At 35.3% G+C, this 18,406-nt stretch overlaps 1 protein-coding gene across 1 annotated transcript in view; it reads left to right on the top strand.

Annotated features, from left to right (window-relative positions):
- The window catches only part of col23a1a (collagen type XXIII alpha 1 chain a), a 47,910-nt gene extending 29,511 nt beyond the window's left edge, over positions 1 to 18,399 (top strand). Inside the window, exons 10-30 of the mRNA XM_073812109.1 lie at positions 2,355 to 2,381; positions 3,821 to 3,847; positions 4,283 to 4,336; positions 4,669 to 4,731; positions 6,025 to 6,069; positions 6,976 to 7,053; positions 7,207 to 7,230; positions 9,102 to 9,155; positions 10,529 to 10,573; positions 10,894 to 10,974; positions 11,127 to 11,180; positions 11,273 to 11,338; positions 11,454 to 11,480; positions 12,926 to 12,985; positions 13,115 to 13,186; positions 13,306 to 13,332; positions 13,425 to 13,478; positions 13,596 to 13,682; positions 13,989 to 14,057; positions 15,844 to 15,882; positions 17,052 to 18,399. Coding sequence (XP_073668210.1) covers positions 2,355 to 2,381; positions 3,821 to 3,847; positions 4,283 to 4,336; positions 4,669 to 4,731; positions 6,025 to 6,069; positions 6,976 to 7,053; positions 7,207 to 7,230; positions 9,102 to 9,155; positions 10,529 to 10,573; positions 10,894 to 10,974; positions 11,127 to 11,180; positions 11,273 to 11,338; positions 11,454 to 11,480; positions 12,926 to 12,985; positions 13,115 to 13,186; positions 13,306 to 13,332; positions 13,425 to 13,478; positions 13,596 to 13,682; positions 13,989 to 14,057; positions 15,844 to 15,882; positions 17,052 to 17,099 — 1,101 coding nt within the window. The 3' untranslated portion in view covers positions 17,100 to 18,399. The remainder of the gene's footprint in view (positions 1 to 2,354; positions 2,382 to 3,820; positions 3,848 to 4,282; positions 4,337 to 4,668; positions 4,732 to 6,024; positions 6,070 to 6,975; positions 7,054 to 7,206; positions 7,231 to 9,101; positions 9,156 to 10,528; positions 10,574 to 10,893; positions 10,975 to 11,126; positions 11,181 to 11,272; positions 11,339 to 11,453; positions 11,481 to 12,925; positions 12,986 to 13,114; positions 13,187 to 13,305; positions 13,333 to 13,424; positions 13,479 to 13,595; positions 13,683 to 13,988; positions 14,058 to 15,843; positions 15,883 to 17,051) is intronic.
- The last annotated feature ends 7 nt before the right edge of the window (positions 18,400 to 18,406 follow it).

The following is an 18,406-nucleotide window of genomic DNA, read 5'->3' on the forward strand; positions in this document are numbered from 1 at the left end:
TTCAATGAAAATGTAATGTTAGTTGTGTCTATTTAAAGAAACATGGAATTTGTGTCTCCAATGCTTTAAAAATGTACAGGACCCCAAAGTTTACCTTATTAGTAAAATATGCCATATAAAAGATAATTTTCAGAGAATTGTAATTTACGAAATTCTGCAGCATGTTGGCCACAGATGTCTCCATCTGTGTGTTACCACCATTGTTGTGTTTTAGCTCTCAAAACCAGCTTGTTAAGAGACGCAGCTCTGGGAAAAACTGATGACCCGATTGCAACGATTCTTCTGGTTTTGTTCAATTTTGACAGTGAACGCAAAATTATGCTTTTCTGCATTGTGGTTGAAAACCAGCTTTTAAGTCTACTTGACAAATAAAACTACATTTGACATGATGAATACATGCATGTGTAGTTCCAGATTGTCATGTCCTGACTGTTAAATACAGTATAAATCAATCAATCAAACTTTATTAGGGACACTCTCCCGGTCCAACGAAGCAGCAACAAATACAATAATTAACATATGTACTAAAACGCCAATGATTTCACATATTTGAGAAAAACCAGACTGTACTCTGTGCCAGGTTTGTCAATGTTAAAATAATACTATTTAAAGTCTGATAGCCTACACATACATCTATACATGAGATTTTTTTATAACACCAGCACTGACAAACATTTGGCTTGCACTACTCTATCGTGGCACCTTAAGCACCAATCGTTATCCTTATAGGCTAACGTTGTTCTGTGTAAATTAAAAAATATATTGCCCGTATAGTTTTTCTTGATTGCAACACCCGTTCATATATATTAAGTCGAGCTGCACAAACATGTTGGATTTGCAGTGTTTGGATGCCAATGTAGGTAAGCAAGACATGATCATAAATAGTGATTATATAAATTATGTCAAGCTGCACGTACACATTGATTCGCCGCGTTTGAATGCCAATTTAGGTACGCAAAGCCATCATTATAGGCTGCGTTAAGCCTATGTATGCCTATTGTACTGCCACCACAAGTGGGCAGTATACATGCACTCCAAAAAATATGCAGAATTTGTATATATTATTTATAAAGCACATTTCAGTACAACCAAAGTTGCCCAAATTGCTGTACATTAAAATAGAAAAAAATACAAGCCCCAATTAATATAAAGCATGCATACCAGTCCCTTTTGTCAAATCATTTTAAAAATATATTTTTTATGTTAAACAATTTTAACTTGATTTAACTTTTCACAAGCCAAAACTTTTGGTTGAATTGACTTGCAATACCAAGCAGTTTTAATTTCATGCTGCACATTTTTTACAATGTGGTGCAATATACTCCAAAAAGTGTAGATCCCGAGCACATACCAACTTTTATCAAACCCATGGCTCAATTCGTAGGGACTTGCGTTAGCAGTGCAAAGTTTATGGGTTTGATAAAATATGGAGCTTGCATGCACTGTAAGTCACTTTGGATTAAAATGTGTAAATGTAAATTTAATTTAATGATGTAAATAAAATTAAATATTTATATATATTTATTATATATAATAAATAGAAGCATTGTTTGCATAGTGTCATGCAAAATGCATTTTATGTACCAATAAAAAATATCAGATGAAGCTCTAATAGCAGGTAATAATAACAATAGCTATGCAAAAATATAAATTTTTTTTTAAAATATTTACATAAAATACTTTACATAAATAATTTAGGTCAGGGGGCTGACAAAAAAGTTTGAAACCTAACCATCAAAGAAAACAATGCATTTTTACATTTTTTAAAATCCACATTATTTAGTTTGTTTTTTAGGCTGTTTTATCTAATAAGGACCAAAAAAGTCTGCACAGGGTCAAACATAACTGGTATAACGTTCTTTACTGCAGGGTTTACCAGGTACACAAACACACTGTATTATAATCATTATAATGGTGTCAAAGTCAATGCTGTGCAATACTGACATCTGCTGGTAAAGAATAAACTGCAGTTTCAGTACAAAGACTGTAAATCACACAATAAGTGTGCAGTGTTCAGACTGAGGTACAGTATTATATAAAAGAACAACATCATACATATATAGTACAGCACAGAAGAAAAAAAAACAGGATAGTGAAATGACAAAAAAAAGAAAATTCTATCCATACATGCTAAAAATCATCCAGCATAGAGTTACATCTTTTATTTAAACACTGTATGAGATCTCAGAATTAGCATACGCACCGGTCCAACAAGCTGTTTACTGTTAATGATGATTATTACCAGAGCTACGTGTTTCCTTCTGTCTTATAGCATCAATACTAATGTCAAATGTGTACATGAGGTTTTAATCTCTCTCTCTCTCTTTCTCTTTCTCTCTCTCTCTCTCTCTCAGGGTGCTCCTGGTCGAGATGGATTGGAGGTGAATGTGTTTCACTTTTCTAAAGTTTACTTCTTTATGGCCTAGAATGAACCATGATGATTCACACTATTGCCCATCGACCCATAGTTAAAAAAACAGCCAAAAGTCAGGGCTAATATATCCTGTCAATCAAAAGAACAGGAAATGCAATGAATTTGAGTTGTGTGTATAAAAAATGTAAAGAAACATCACTAGTTTAATTTTAATTTAATTAATGGTTATTGTATGAATGAATACCATTTAGAAATTTAACCTTCAGAATTTAGTTAAAGCTGCAGTCCGGCGTTTTTCCTCTTTGTCGCCATCTCTGTTCGAAATCTGCAATTGCAGCTATTCGCGGAATTATCAACTTTACGTGGGTTGTACATCGGCATGAAACAGCACGGATGAACACAATGTATTGAGAAAAATCTGTCGATCACCGCGTCCATGGGGATACCGTCATCCTGGCTAACTTCATTATCTGATTTTTTTAAATCCGATTTAAAGACTAAATACTGCGTCTTGGGATCATAAACTTTATATACACACTTGAGTAAGATCTTCAGTTATGTCTGAGGAAAAGTAAAGAAGCGTTCACCTTAGTTAGATACTTTATTTATCCCAATGGGAAACTTTACAGATCAATGGAAGATCGACTGAAGGAAGATAATATTCCTGAAGTAAGTCGTTTATTTTCATTTATATTTGCTGTCATGTAATATTCTTGTTACACGCATCCACGTATGTATTGTTTACAAATGAGGATGCGTTACTCGTGTGTATTTCTCTACATGTCGTGTATTACATTCGCTATTATGTTATCTTGATAGTAATTTTGAATCGAGCTAAGGCAAGCAGATTTTGAACACTGTCTGTTTATGTATTTTCTCAAAAAAGTTTTTTTGGCTATTTTTAAATCCAAATAAGTGCCGGATGCAGCTTTAATGCAAGTTTATATAACCACCACACTATCGGTAGGAAAAAGAATAGGCTTCTGATGGGTTTGGTTACAAACATTCCTCAAAATCTTCCTTTGTGTTCATCAGAACAAAGACATTTATACAGGTTTGTAATAGCATTTAAAGAGATCAAGTTTATATTCTTCTTACATTATAACAATCACCAAACATGACTTAAAGGAACAGTATGTAAGAAATTTATGTCAATTAATCATTAAATTGCCCTGAAATGTCACTAGACATTAAGAAATCATTTTCATTTCAAATACTTATATTACTGACAACAGTGGTCTGGCCAGGATAGTGTCATTTAAAAAGTGGAGTTGCAGCCCTCAACTGATGTTTATGTTGTCGTTTGGTATATTGGCCACCAGTTGTGTGATTGCAATACCAGTTTTGGCCACAATCCTACATACTGTTCCTTTAAGCTTGGTTTTCACAGACAGGGTCACATAATATATGTTTCTCTCTTTTAAATAAAGTTTTTTTTCTCCATAGGGGCAAAGAGGTTTACCAGGAAAGCCAGTAAGTGACAAAAGCTCGACCCGTGTTTGTGTACGAGTGTGTTTGTGTGCTCATTCCTGTGACTAACATGATCTTTCTCTCTTGGGAAAGATTATTGTCTTTCTCAATGTTCTGAAAAGAACAAAATTCTTTCCTCTTGGCATAAATCTGAACAGCATGTTAAGGTCTCTGGCCTCCGTGATTGGTTAGAAAGATCTGTAAGTGCTTTCTGACCTCACTTGTGTCTTTTAACACACAGTGAATCATTCATTCTGAAAGCTGTACTGACGTCTCAATTGATGTCTTGATTTAGTCCGTGTCTGTTTCACTGGAATCATTTTTCTAGTTTTTATATCTGTATAAGTAATATGTGAGAAGCAGGCCACTTGGTTGCTTACTGAACTAATCCGTCCAAAGTAGGTTTCTGAAAAATTCAACCCGGGGTTTATTTTGCAGGGTGAAGTTGGTGAACAAGGTTACACAGGACCACAGGGACCCTCAGGGCCACAGGTCAGAGGTCTATTCATAAATGTTCTGATATCATGATCTCTTTAAAATGTACTTTTGTACCGTTTGGATATGCAACACCGTTCCATAACATTCCTGTTGTACTTTTATTCTGTACATTAGTCTAATAATTAATAAAACTCCTTCTCAAACATATTTTTTGAGTTTGGTTGCATGCAAGAGTTCATGTTGCTCTTGGCCATTACTTAATCATCAACAGCTTAATAAATATGATTCCTTTGAATAATCGACCTCACATGAATCTTTATTCTGTGCTCAGTGAAGCGTGTGTCTGATCTGTAGTGTATGAATTTTAAAACTCTGTGTGTTTATAGGGTGAGAGGGGTGAGCCAGGCCCTCAGGGTGAAAGAGGAATCGACGGTCTGCCGGGTTTAAAGGTGAGCGGCGCTGACTCTCTTTATTTTAGAGATAAAGTCTATACTTTAATTTTACTTTTTGTTTTGGACGTGTGTTGATCCCCATCAAACCAAAGCAGTCTCATTAGACATTTACTTGTTAATATGACATCACACTGATAAAGCCCCACCCACGGCCAATGACCTACTCGTTAATTTTATAAAAAACTTTTCTTAATTTGTTGGCTTGCACGTTGTAGAAGTAATGTGGCCAAAGATACTATTGTCTAAAGGGGGTTGCAGACCGGACGCGCAGCTCAGCGCCAAGCAGCGCTGCGCCGTTCTAAAAAAAACTAACACATTGTTTTCTTTGACTGTACGCACACCGGCGCCAACAGGTGGCGCCTGTCCGCGGCGCCCAGCTACGACTTAGGAAGCTGCTCAAATCCCTCTCACATAGTTTAACATTAAATAACATCATATTTGTCCCAAATCATTAACGATTAACATTGGCTGCTAACGTATATTTTGCACTTTGAAGTAGACGCTATCTGACTAAGCTTGCGCTATTTAATGTGAATAGACCCGACTCAACGCTACACGGCGCTGACCTGCGCGTCCGGTGTGTGACCCCCTTTAGGCTATATTCAAAGAAATCTGATTTATTATTTTCAGGGCTGCGTCAGAAAGGGACAAGCCCAACGGTTGGGTTAAAGAAACCCAGAAAATTCTTATATTTGACTCAACAATGGGTTGAAACAACCCAGCATAGGTTTATATATAATATGCAGATATAAGCCCTGACAATGTGATCAGACTTATATAAGGGTCTTATACATTATAGATACATTATCCCACATATTACATGGCTATTTATTTCATAAGTAAGAGAAGGAGCATTAAATATTGATTTGAAATAATTTATTTGCTCATTTTTAACGAATGATCTTCCATGAAAAAACTTTCAAATTGAGACTTTCAAATGTCACAAACACACTTTTCATTTAATCATTTGTAAATATTATTTCATTAAAATATAATTTTAATGTTATTAAAAGACATATTTGTATTTCATTTGTGTAATATTAAACTGTACCTGTAAACATTTTTTTTTTTTTTGCTACCGTGTGTGTTATTAGTTTCAGCCGGTTGTTATCTCGGAATAACATACCTTGGAATGTCGCGACTGGCCAATCAAAATCGAGCATTTTAGAGTGTTGTGTAATAAAAGCGTACATTATTTCTTTAAATTGGCAAGACCTGGCAAGTTGGCACATTATGAGACCTATAAAAGTTGTGTTGTTGTATTGATTTGATTTGTTTTGTGTTTGGCAGGGAGATAAGGGAGATGTTGGAGAACAAGGACCCCAGGGTGAAATGGTGAGGGACAACCAGATTCATTATACATCCCTTAAAAGTACAAAAAAATCATGCTCACAGGTGTACAGTAAGCAGTTTAACATTTGGGATAAGTTTGATTCTTAAAGGGAAACTCCACTTTTTAAAAAAAGAGGCAAATTTTCCCACTCCCCTAGAGTTAAAGATTAGATTTTTACCGTTTTGGAATCCATGCAGCTGATCTCCGGGTCTGGCGGTACCAGTTTTAGCATAATCCATTCAATCTGATTGGACCATTAGCATCGCACTCAAAAATAACCAAAGTTTCTGCCGTAACATGGCTGAAGCAGGCGCGATGATATTACGCAGTGCCCGAAAATAGTTCCCTTAGTAACTCTCAATAGCAGGGAACTATTTTCGGGCGCTGCGTAATATCATTGCACCTGCTGCAGCCATGTTACGGCAGCAAAGTCCTCGATTATTACGCCAGAATGAGAAGATAGTCCCTAGCCATATCGGCCTAGAAAATCGCAGCTTGTAAAATTTTAAGTCGATCTAAGTACACAATGTAACTACAGAAGAGTCAAGTTTTAAATAGGAAAAATACTTCTTTGGTTATTTTTTAGCGTGATGCTAATGGTCTAATCAGATTCAATGGATTATGCTAAGCTATGCTAAAAGTGCTACCGCCAGACCTAGAGATAGGCTGAATGGATTCCAAAATGGTAAAAATCAAATGTTTAACGCTAGGGGATGCCCACCCTTATCATACACTACATTAAGACAGAAAACACCTTAAACATACAAAGATACAAAGATATAAACAAATATGCCAATATTCTCAGTTTTTGTATAATTGGCCTGTATTATAGAAATGTCTTAACCGTGTAATCATGTTGATTAGTTAAACTTGTCATATGGTTAAACTCAAGGATGTTGTGGTTTCAGGGCCGTCCTGGTGAGAAGGGGACATCAGCTTCTGATGACATGATTGACTTCAATGGCAAACTCTTAGATGCTTTTCAGGTGAGCTTTGCTTTATGTGAATCTGTTATTGGAGTAGTTAAACTTTCTGTAGTAAAGTTATAAAAACACAAGGTGATCAATTCATAATTGGGTTAAAAGCAAAAGAAAATCTCAGTACTTTAAATCTGAATATTGCTTGATTTTCTTTGGCAGGTCATTAAAACCATCAGTGTCTCGGTACTGTAAGAGTATTTGTAGCATGGCTTGCCATTTTTACCTTTATTTACTTACAGCAAATATTTAAAGTTAACAAATACTCACTGTGTGTGTCTGTGTGTGTGACTTAAATTCAAAACATTATGTTGTATGAATAACTAAGGATTTTCATATAAATCAAAGTTTTGACACACAAGTAGTTGTTGCGATGTCAACAGTAAGACGTCACTGTAAATGTATTTTTACATATTACTGTTAAAGCATCTGGTGTCCACTAGGGATGTAACTAGGGATGCAGCGATTATAGATTTTGATGGTACGGTAATAGTCTGATAAATAATCACGGTTGTACGGTTATTACGGTTATTATTTATTTTACAACATTAATGTATAAAATCACATGAATAAATTTTTGAACAATTGCTACATTTTTCTGTATTTTCAGTTTGTGTATTTTCTCTACAATTCTTGGACAAATGATAATAATAATAAATTGGCTGGCTTTGACTTAAACCGTATAGGTGCCTTTGAAACCTGTAGGCTATTCATTTTAATGATCTTTTGAATAAATGTAACTTTACATTTGGACTGAATAAATTTATATTATTTTGGTTTGTTTGAAGTATTGAAGTAAAATATATGAAGTAAAAATGATAAGAGCCTCTCAAAATGAATAATTACACAGGTCATCCTGAACCAGGTACTGCAAGTCATTTTGACAGGTGAAGCTTAATATTACCCAAAAGTCAAATATAAATATTAGGGGTGGCAAGATTAACGTGTTAACTAATGCTATTCATTCATTAATCATTAACGTGTTAAAATAATTCAACGTAATGAAATGCAGTCAGACCACCAGGAGCCCCGCCCGGGTTTGATCCGCGAGCAGGAGGTTTTTAATGCTGTACAGAGTAGACCGATTGGAGTGTGGCTCTTTCACGTACAGATGCAGGTGCGCGCGCACACATCCACGCACACACAAACCAGATGCGCGAACAACCAAGAGACGCGTCACTCGCACATATTCTTTTGAACGCGGAGCTTTGTCATACAATGCATCATGACGCATGCGCCTCTTGGTGGTTCGTGGATCTGGTTTGTGCGTGCGTGAATCAGAATTCCCTCCACTCGCTGCACTTGGCCGGAAAAAAACTACACGTGTTGCTTGGAAGACCTAATGTTTTGACGAATCACGTGACCACGGTTGTACCGGCAAAATTTTATACCGCAATACCACGAAATTTATAATACCGTTACATCCCTAGTGTCCACACACGTCTGTGCGTGACTGACTTGTGGTATATTTATTTTTCTATATGCCTTGCAAATGATCAGCAATATAATTACACTGTGTGCAGTGTTATTGGAGTGCTTTATGTAACATAACAGGATAAAGTTACACATTTGGATGCAATTAGTAGAAAATGTTTTGCATGTCTGTGATCTGAGAATATATACATATGCATAACTTTTGGTCATTTGAGGAATGGGTCTTGTGTTTACATGTTAATGGATGTTTAAGTGTGCTGGATGTTTTTTTAAGGCCTTTATTTTGTTGAATGGCTTATGGAGGTGAATTATACAGCATTAACATTACAATCAAATCACAGACCTTGACAGAACAGCATTTCAGGAATGCATTAAAATATGTTATCAAGGAAATTGAAAAATTAGGTTTGTCAGTCTAAAAAAAACATTAACTTATAAAGGGTATTTAAATCCCATAAATTATTCAATGAGAATTACATGAGAGCATGCTTTATAGCAGTTGTTATAAGGAAGTGGTTTTTGGTTTGTAAAAAGACATTTATCGGAGGTTTGTGGTTCCTTAAATAAAAGTGTGTTTTGTAAAAGAGCATAAATTATTTCTTTTTTATTTGCTCCTCATACAGGGGCCACCTGGCCCTCCAGGACCACCAGGACCATCGGGAAAAGAAGGAGCAAAGGTGAACTTTATACAACTTTTCACAGAAACTCTTTCCCCGCCAGTGTTTTAAAAGAAAAAGTTGACAGCCACACTGAAAAAAAAATTCATTAAATTTACTCAATTTTTTAAGGTAAGTGGTTGCAAGCAATTTGTTTAAGCTACATTTAAACAAAATTTGAAAAGCAAAACAACACAAAAAACTTTTGTTTAAATGTAGCTTAAATAAATTGATTGCAACCACTTACCTTAAAAAAATGAGTAAATTGAATGAATCATTTTTTTTCAGTGCAACCACAGTATTTTTGTGATTTTCACAAAAGTTTTAATGTCTTCCAGAAAATGTCCTTCTTTAAATATATAAACATACACTATATCAAATGAAAAAAACAGACCATCTGCTTTAAAAAAAAAACAAAAACATTTTCATCCATTTTACTGTTTTTGGATCAGTGGATGCTTTAGTGTTTTATAAGTTGGGTAAGAGCACCACCTAGTGGATAATAGTGCAAATGTGACCCCATGCTGGCAAAATGAGTTTGAATGTCTAATTTTAAGCTTAAGGCAAAAGAATAAATGTGAAAATTGAGGTTTTCATAAAAATAAGTACATTAAGCCCTCATCCAGTGATTCCAATGGTCTAAATAGTCAAAAAGCATTGAGTTTGCAGTGCAAAATGTCATTGGTTTGAACCCAGGGAACTCAAGTATTGATAAAAATGCATAGCTTGTAAGTCACTGTTGAATAAAGGATCTGCCAAATGCATAAATATAAATAAAACCGAAAGCAAAATATCATGTGCATGTGGATGGACACGCATCTTTGTATTAGATTAAGCGTTTAGGACGGTACACCTCTCAGGAAATAGCTGTTAAGAAAAATAAAGTTTGGGACCTAATTGAATGATTTAAAAAAAGTTATTAAGCGTTATAAGACATGAATTTTTGCTTTTCCTACTCATTTTGCCAGCGTATGGATTGCCGTAAAAACGCGTCTTTGGCAGGGAAGTGTTTTTATCTTAATTGACGAGATAACTCGTCAATGGCAGGGAAAGAGTTAAAGGGATAAAGTTTACGGGGTCCACTCCTTCAAGTCCCAAAAATTCGCATCCATCCTTCACAAAATAAATCCAAACGGCTCCAGTATGATAAACAAAGGTCTTCTGAGGGTAATCCGCGCTATTTTGTTGTAGAAATATCCACATTTAAAACTTTATAAATGAAAATAACTAGCTTTTGGTAACACCGCCATCATTCAGGATTTGAATGATGCCGTTTTTGGCCAAACTATCTCTTTAAGGTTTTGTTCATGTGAGTTTATTTTATTCAAAATCGATTAAAGCAAATGAATAGTATCTTTAAGCATATTTTTCTGTATGTTTCTTTATTCAAACAGGGTGAACTTGGCTTGCCTGGCCCTGCTGGGCTTGATGGTGAAAAGGTGAAATTTTTTGTTTTTTGACCCTGTAAATCCACATATTATTAGTGGTTACTGCTTAGTGATGTTAGATGATGGGCTCTTTAACTTGGGCCTGTAAGCCTCCGACCACAACACCCTAGCAACCACCTAGCAATGCCCTTGCAGCAACCGCAGTGAATAGCCAATAGAAATGCACTAACCACTTTTATAGTTTGACATTAGCAGCATAGTAGCAATGTGAAAGGTTTTGCTAAGACAAGCTTAATTAAATATCTAACTATGTTCTATATAAACATCTCAAAAGTTCATGGACCTTAATATTTGCATTTATTTGGCATTAGGGTGATAAGGGAGACACCGGAGAGCACGGACAAGCTGGAGAGAAAGGGGAGAAAGGAGAAATGGGTCTTTCTGGGCCTTCTGTAAGTATTTAAAACATGAGAATATTTTATATGAAACCCTTAAAATTAAAGGTGCACTTAAAAGACCCTTTTTTGGTTCCCCATAAAACTTTTCAGAAAAATTGTCATCGTTAAATCTATACAATTTTTTAGCCACAATTTCTTTGTCACAGGGAGTGGATGGACAGAAAGGAGAGAAAGGAGATTCAATACTAGAGGATAATCTGGTGAGTATTATTGGGCACTAATTGCATTCTCATTACTAAAGACATTACTGGATAAGTACGGTTCACTAGCAGTTTTTCACAACTGTCTACAGGTTCAGATGATTTCACAACCAGGACCACCAGGGCCTCCTGGACCAGCAGGACCTCCAGGATACATGGTGAGATATATTTTTATAATATGATTATTACTAACATGCATTCTGATACATTGATCAAATAATAGTTTATTGTGTGCAAGAACATTCATATTAAAAGCGGTGTCATCATTTTTAGGGTCATCGTGGCATTCCAGGCCCCAAAGTAGGTGTTTTTTTTTCATTATGTTTACAAATCGTAGTCTATTCAGTAGCATGAAACATTTCTAATTATAAGCATAAAAGGTTAAAGTATCCTGTATAGCTCAGTGGTAGAGCATTGCGTTAGCAGTCCAAAAGGTCATGGGTTCGAACCCAGTGAACACACATACTGATATAAATATATACCTTGCAGGGGTGCAACAACAAATAGATAAAAATCGAAATTTCATTAGCGATAAGTTGGTCTGTGACATAAAATGCTCCCACACTACTTTCAGACAGGGCCAACACGCGTCCTCTTTATACAGCGCGAGCTGTGCGCTTATAAAGTCAGGCGCTGTTTCTTTTTACAGCACGAGCTGCGTTGCGCAAATGCGCAAACGAACACCTGGTTAATAAAGGTTTTGTAATTTGTTGTTTGGTTTTCATAAAAATAGTACTGAACCACAAACTAAGCATCTGTTTTAAATAGGGCTGTCAAAAATAAATAAAAGCTTATTACATAATTTTATATACATTTATATATATATATATATATATATATATATATATATATATATATATATATATATATATATATATAAATATATATATATATATATATATATATATATATATATATATATATAAATACACACACATTAATGTTTGTATTTTACCGAGCCCCTAAGGTGACATTGGAGTAAAAAAATCTAAAGTTTAGTTTCATGTGCTCACGCAAAACCTTCATGTGCAGAATTTTTTTTTTAAAGTTTAGTTTCGCGTGCTCACGTGAAACTATCGCGTGCTCGCTTGAAACTATCGCGCGTGCATGTGAAACTTTCGCTTTCACGTGCGCGCGCAATAGTTTCAGGTGAGCACGTGATAGTTTCACGTGCTCGCACGATAGCTTCAAATGAGCACGCGAAACTAAACTTAAAAAAAAAATCTGCACATGAAAGTTTCGCGTGAGCACATGAAAGTTTCGCGTGAGCACATGAAAGTTTCGCGTGAGCACATGAAAGTTTTATTTGAGCACATGAAAATAACTTTATTTAATTTTTGCTCCATGTCCCCTTAGGGGCTCCGTAGTATTTAAGAAACATTTACATGTATATATTTTATTTTATAAATAGAAATAAAAAAATATATTTTCTTAAATTCTCATTTGTGTGTATTTATATATACATATTCTATACACACACTACACACACATATATATTATGCAAACACAAACTTTTATTTTGTATGTGATTAATTGTGATTAATCTTTTGACCCCCTAATTTTAAAGTAAGGGGGAAATCTAATTTTTATTAATGTAACAACGCATGTATATCACTTTCGTATCATAATGTCTTATTTATTTTGTAAATAATGAATAATGTTAATTTTGATATTTAAAGATGTATTACTATTTAAAAGCAGTTAAGTTTTAATTGATTATTAAAGTGGTGTTAAATGTCATGTAGGGTGATCCAGGGGAGAGTTTCAAAGGCGAAAAGGGAGATGCTGGCGCTCCAGGAATTCCAGTAAGAACAATCCCATAATAATGCATAAGCAAACAAAAGCCATATTCACATTATTATTGAGTCGGGTAAATTTTTAAAGGATTGTTATTTTTATTATTTGTTTTTATAGTTTTTTTTTCTGTGTTATAGGGCCACCAGGGTCCTCAAGGGCCTCAAGGGGCAACAGGATTAGTTGGCCTGCCTGGCACCAAGGGCGAAAAGGTAAATTGCTGATTATAAATTTGCCAACCAAGCATGTTTAACCCTTTATCATAATATGGCAGCTATCATGTACCAGCTCAGATGGGCAGCACATAAATGTCACTTCAATATTTTTATAGGGAAAACAAGGGGAACCTGGATTAGATGTAAGTAGCAATCTGCATTTTAGTCTTATAAGTGGAAAAGCAACTTAATCCTTCAAAGCTTGTGAGTTTAATATTGTGTTTCTCTATTACAGGGTTTTCCTGGCATTAAAGGAGACAGGGGCGAGCGTGGGGCGATAGGAGAAAAGGTACGAGATTATATTAACCTCAAGCTCTCTTGGGGAATCAGATGAAATTACATTCTGGAATACTGAATTTTGATTGGTCAGTGTTGCAAATAAACTACATGTTAATTGGGTTCAAAGGGGGATCGTGGTTCTGTTGGAAAGAGGGGTCTCAAAGGAAGAAAAGGCGAACAGGGACCCCCGGGACTGGATCAGCCCTGCCCTGTGGTGCGTGCTTGCTGATTTTCTGATGTTTATGTTTGTTGATGTCTTACAGATTCATACTGCTGTAAATCAGGTGAATAAACAAGCGGGTCATTCCGATAGGAATAACAAAGCGTATCCATCTGGGAACACAGACGTTTCGTAGACGTGTTTCTCTTTTATTTCACGTTTCTTTGTCTTTTCCTCTGTATATTTCCATGAGCTGCTGGTCTATTTCTCTTCACTTTGATTGGTCTTTCCAGTGTGTTTGTGTATGTTTTTAGTCTTTGTGAGAGAGTGTGTATTCTATATGTGTGCTTATGCTAACAGGGCTCTGATGGATGTAAAAAAGAGCCAGTGGAAACAGGGCAGCTGGTCGCAGAAGCCCCCTGCCCACTGGTACAGTATATCTGCCTGTTGTCTTTCTCTCTAGCTATCTCTTATGCATAAATATATGGGTGATTAAATAATTGCAGTTGTGTCCAAAGTCCTTTTTTTTATTCGGTACTCATTGTTATGGATCACAAGATGTTACAGTTTTTTATATAGTCGAAAATCATGATTTCCTTTAATCTAAATTCTGTTACCCTCAACTCTGTTACATTCAGCCAGCTCCATGTTTCCTGTCTACCATTATTGGACAAACTGATTAATCCAGGTGTGCCTGACCTCAGTAGTCACAAACAAACTGATTAATCCAGGTGTGCCTGACCTCAGTCCTCACAGCAACAATAATCAGACACACCTGGATAAATCAGTTTGTCCAATAATGGCAGACAGGAAACAAGGAGCTGGCTGAAGTTCAGGAAGTAGTGCAGCTGGGCATAAAGCCTATTATATAATCACCTATCTCCACTATTGCCTGCAGTTTCTGACCTTCTCTGTCCTTTACCTATGTAACTACTCTGTCACCTATACTTTACTTTGTACAAAATACATACAATCATGCCTGTGTTGGATTATAACGCGCTATATTAAAGGTGCAGTATGTAATAAAAAAAAATCTCTTGACAGAAATGCAAAATAATATTCAAAACTATATTATCAGTGGTGTATAAAGACCTTTCTTAATGAATCGTTATGTGTTCCTTACCATAGAATGAGACGTTTTTACCTACATACATCAAGGGTTCCCTTACATGGAGGTCGCCATTTTGGGCCACCATGTTTTTACAGAATCCCTTAACGGACAAACTTTTTTTACTACCGTACTTTCCAGACTAAAAACCGCCCCGGAGTATAAGTCGCATCATTCAAAAATGCATCATTAAGACGAAATAACATACATATAAGTCACAGTGGACTAAATGTCGCATTTATTTAGAAAATTATTTCACAAAATCCAGGCCAAAGAACAGACATTTAATCTGGAAAGGCAAGTTATTCAACTAAACAATAGATGTCTGTATGTTAAAAGTAATATGATCAGTTATTTAAACGATAAACCATAGCATACAGAACTTACCTGGAAGGTTGAATAGTCTAAATTAACCGAACAAGCCAACTAGCGTGAAGTTCGCACACTCGTCATTCCACATTACAGAATCCATTGAATTACAAAAATACAGAAGCAGCATATGGCGGACTCTTGCAGCTGTAGACGGTAATGATGTCTCTTGCCTCATAAATGTCAAAATTAATTCATACTGACTTAAAAGGCGCACGTAATTGTGAGACGCAGCACCAGCCAAGTTATGAAAAAAAACGCGGCTTATAGACCAAAAAACACGGTAAGTTGTCTCAGACAATGACATGTTTGTCCTGTGGTGGCTACTGTAGCTTCTCTATGTGTTTCAAAAGCGAGGGGTGAGCAGTGGACTGAGCTGTTGGTTGTAATTCACACCCTCACCGGCTAGATGTCGCTAAACTTTACACACTGCACCTTTAAACTAAAACTGATGTTTAACATTGACATTGAGACTGATATACATGATTGAGTGGATTAAGTTGGTGAGTTTGCATTTACAAATCTGAAAAAAATGATGTGTTGTGTTTGTGTTTTTAAGGTTGGTGTGTTCTTGTTAACAAATGTGAAATTTATAAAAAATGCATGCTGGTCTAAACTTAAAACTATTATAAGGATTTTTGTGCAGCATTTGTTCGCAGATAGAATTTGTGTGTTACTTTTTATATTTTTGAGATTTAAAAAAATGCATTTAATATTTTATATGTTCTGCTCCTAAAGGGTCCAGATGGACTTCCAATACCAGGCTGTTGGCACAAGGTTAGTATATCACTACCTTTACAGTGTTGGGAATACTGTAATATACTGTACATTATACCACAGGGCTGTTAAATGCTTTATTCTGATAAGTTTAGAAATGTTTCACGGGTATGCACTATTTTTTCGATAAACACACCCATGAGCTGTCAAGCGCCTTAAAGGGGACATTTCACAAGACTTTTTTAAGATGTCAAATAAATCTTTGGTGTCCCCAGAGTACATATGTGAAGTTTTAGCTCAAAATATTATATAGATAATTTATTATAAAATGCAAAAATGTGCCGTTTTTGGGTGTGTCCTTTAAAATGCAAATGAGCTGATCTCTGCACTAAATGTTTGGATAGAGCAGCTTAAGGGGCGGTATTATCCCCTTCTGACATCACAAGGGGAGACCAATTTTAATGTCTTATTTTTTTCACTTGCTTGCAGAGAATGGTTTACCAAAACTAAGTTACTGGGTTGATCTTTTTCACATTTTCTAGCTTAATATAAGCACTGGGGACCCAATTATAGCACTTAAACATGAAAAAAGTCTGAATTTTTTAATGAAATGTCCCCCAGAGCTGATTCTTGTCTTTTAAATATTTTGACAATAATGCACACTCACGGTGTAATGGTACTCCGTGTTGTCCCGCATCACCACCTTGGATGTGCATTATTTTTGAAAAATTCAACAGTTAGCATCATCAATTATTTCTTACATAAATGTGTGTTTGTTGTGTGCATTAAAAAAAAACCTAACTGTAAATGTGCATCATTTTAACAACATATAACCTGATATTCATATTTGAATTGTTTGAACCGACTATTCTTGTCCTAATATTGTTTGTTATTGTGTTTGTTTTTTGCAGTGATGTGTAACCTGCGGCATGTCATCTGTACATATTGATGTGATATATATTGCAATTTTATACAGCTTTCTTATTTGAAATGTTTTTACAAGACTTGTTATAAAACCGAACATTCATCAGTATTACTTTTTCATATTTTTTTTATCTGAGATTTTGAACCAAACAGTGGCTGCTAGTTTTTGAGTTTATCAACCAAAAAGGATTTTTTTCACGGAGTGTCCTGCCTGCAGTGTGAGTGTACTCGAGGACTGTTGCATGCTGCGTGCCACCACATCAATTGAGGTTCCACATCACATCCCTCCCTGTTTGTTTTTAAAGGAACAGATGCTTCAGAAACTCAAGAGGAAGCGTCTTTCTCAGCCGTGATCTTCCTTTATAAGTCCAGAGGAGTTTAAGTGACTTATGGGTCAGAATCTCAATAATATCAGTTCATCTTGACTGTCCTCAATGTGCAGGTCAAACAAGGTTGCAAAACGCTTTCATATGAAGCTCAATATTTTTGTTGAAGGAATCTAATTGAGTTGTCGGAGATCTTGCAAGATTGGGATTTGCCTCATGGATGGAGTTGCTTTGCAGTGATGAAGGAGTTTGTGGCATTGAAATGATGCAGAGCAGCTTATTATTGTGAGAATATTATTGAACAGTAATTTATTTTGTGTTACTGTTATGCTTGGTTTATTTCATATAAGCAAGAACAAAGAAAGTATCAGGTAATGAGTCCTAAAGGCCAAGTTTTGGATAGCAATCATTCATAAAGTTAAAGGAAACACTACTATGGTTTTAAAACAGTGCAGCATTGAAAGAGTGTGTTATAGTGTCCTTTAATCCTGCATTTTATATAGATTTTGTATGCAGACATTTGTGTTGTGATTATACTCTGTATGATAAATGTTAACTGCGACTACCTGCTTTTTATTTCCCGTCACAATTTTTGATACATATTCCATGTGTTTGTTCATAGTAATTTATGGTTTTATTGTTGCTTTTTGAAGATGACGAAAGATGAAGGCATTTTTTGGGCCTTTTTTTATTAATTCGACAACCTTTTATTCATAGCATGAAAGCGAAGAAAACATTTGAGATGCTCTTTTAATCTCATTTCATTTGCTTGGCTACCCGAGATTTAACACCGAGAAGGACGTCTAGATAAGATGTTTCTCTTGAAGTTTTAGCATGTTTAGCATACGTTTCCATTATGGTGGCATGTCCTATTTCAGGGATACATAAGCTCTTCACAAATATTTATTGTTAATCGTCAATAATCTGACATCCGTTTATATAAAGGTTTATACTACACATTATACGTTAGGATTTATGGCATTATTTGGCAGACAAAATGTTTGATGGTAAAGTGAATGAACTAAAATATTGAAATATTGTCTTGATTGACCAGTAACATTATTGAGATGTTTTAGAAACCAAACCGAAAGTGTGGGAGGAAATTTCCAGAATGTGTTATTGTTGAACTAGTTTTCCTTTCTTTACTGTGTTTATTCAACACAAGAATGTTTTCTTTTTAAAGATTTTGAAATATTTTGCTGCTGAACGGTGTGTTTAATAGTTTGTATGGTATAAGAAACCACATCCTTATCATGATAGTCAATATATATATATATTTTTTTTTGAGATGTGTTTTATAAAACAGAAATTAAAGTTTGTCTACATATGTTTGG

The sequence above is a fragment of the Paramisgurnus dabryanus genome, chromosome 16 (genome assembly GCF_030506205.2).
Source record: "Paramisgurnus dabryanus chromosome 16, PD_genome_1.1, whole genome shotgun sequence".
NCBI lineage: Eukaryota > Metazoa > Chordata > Actinopteri > Cypriniformes > Cobitidae > Paramisgurnus > Paramisgurnus dabryanus.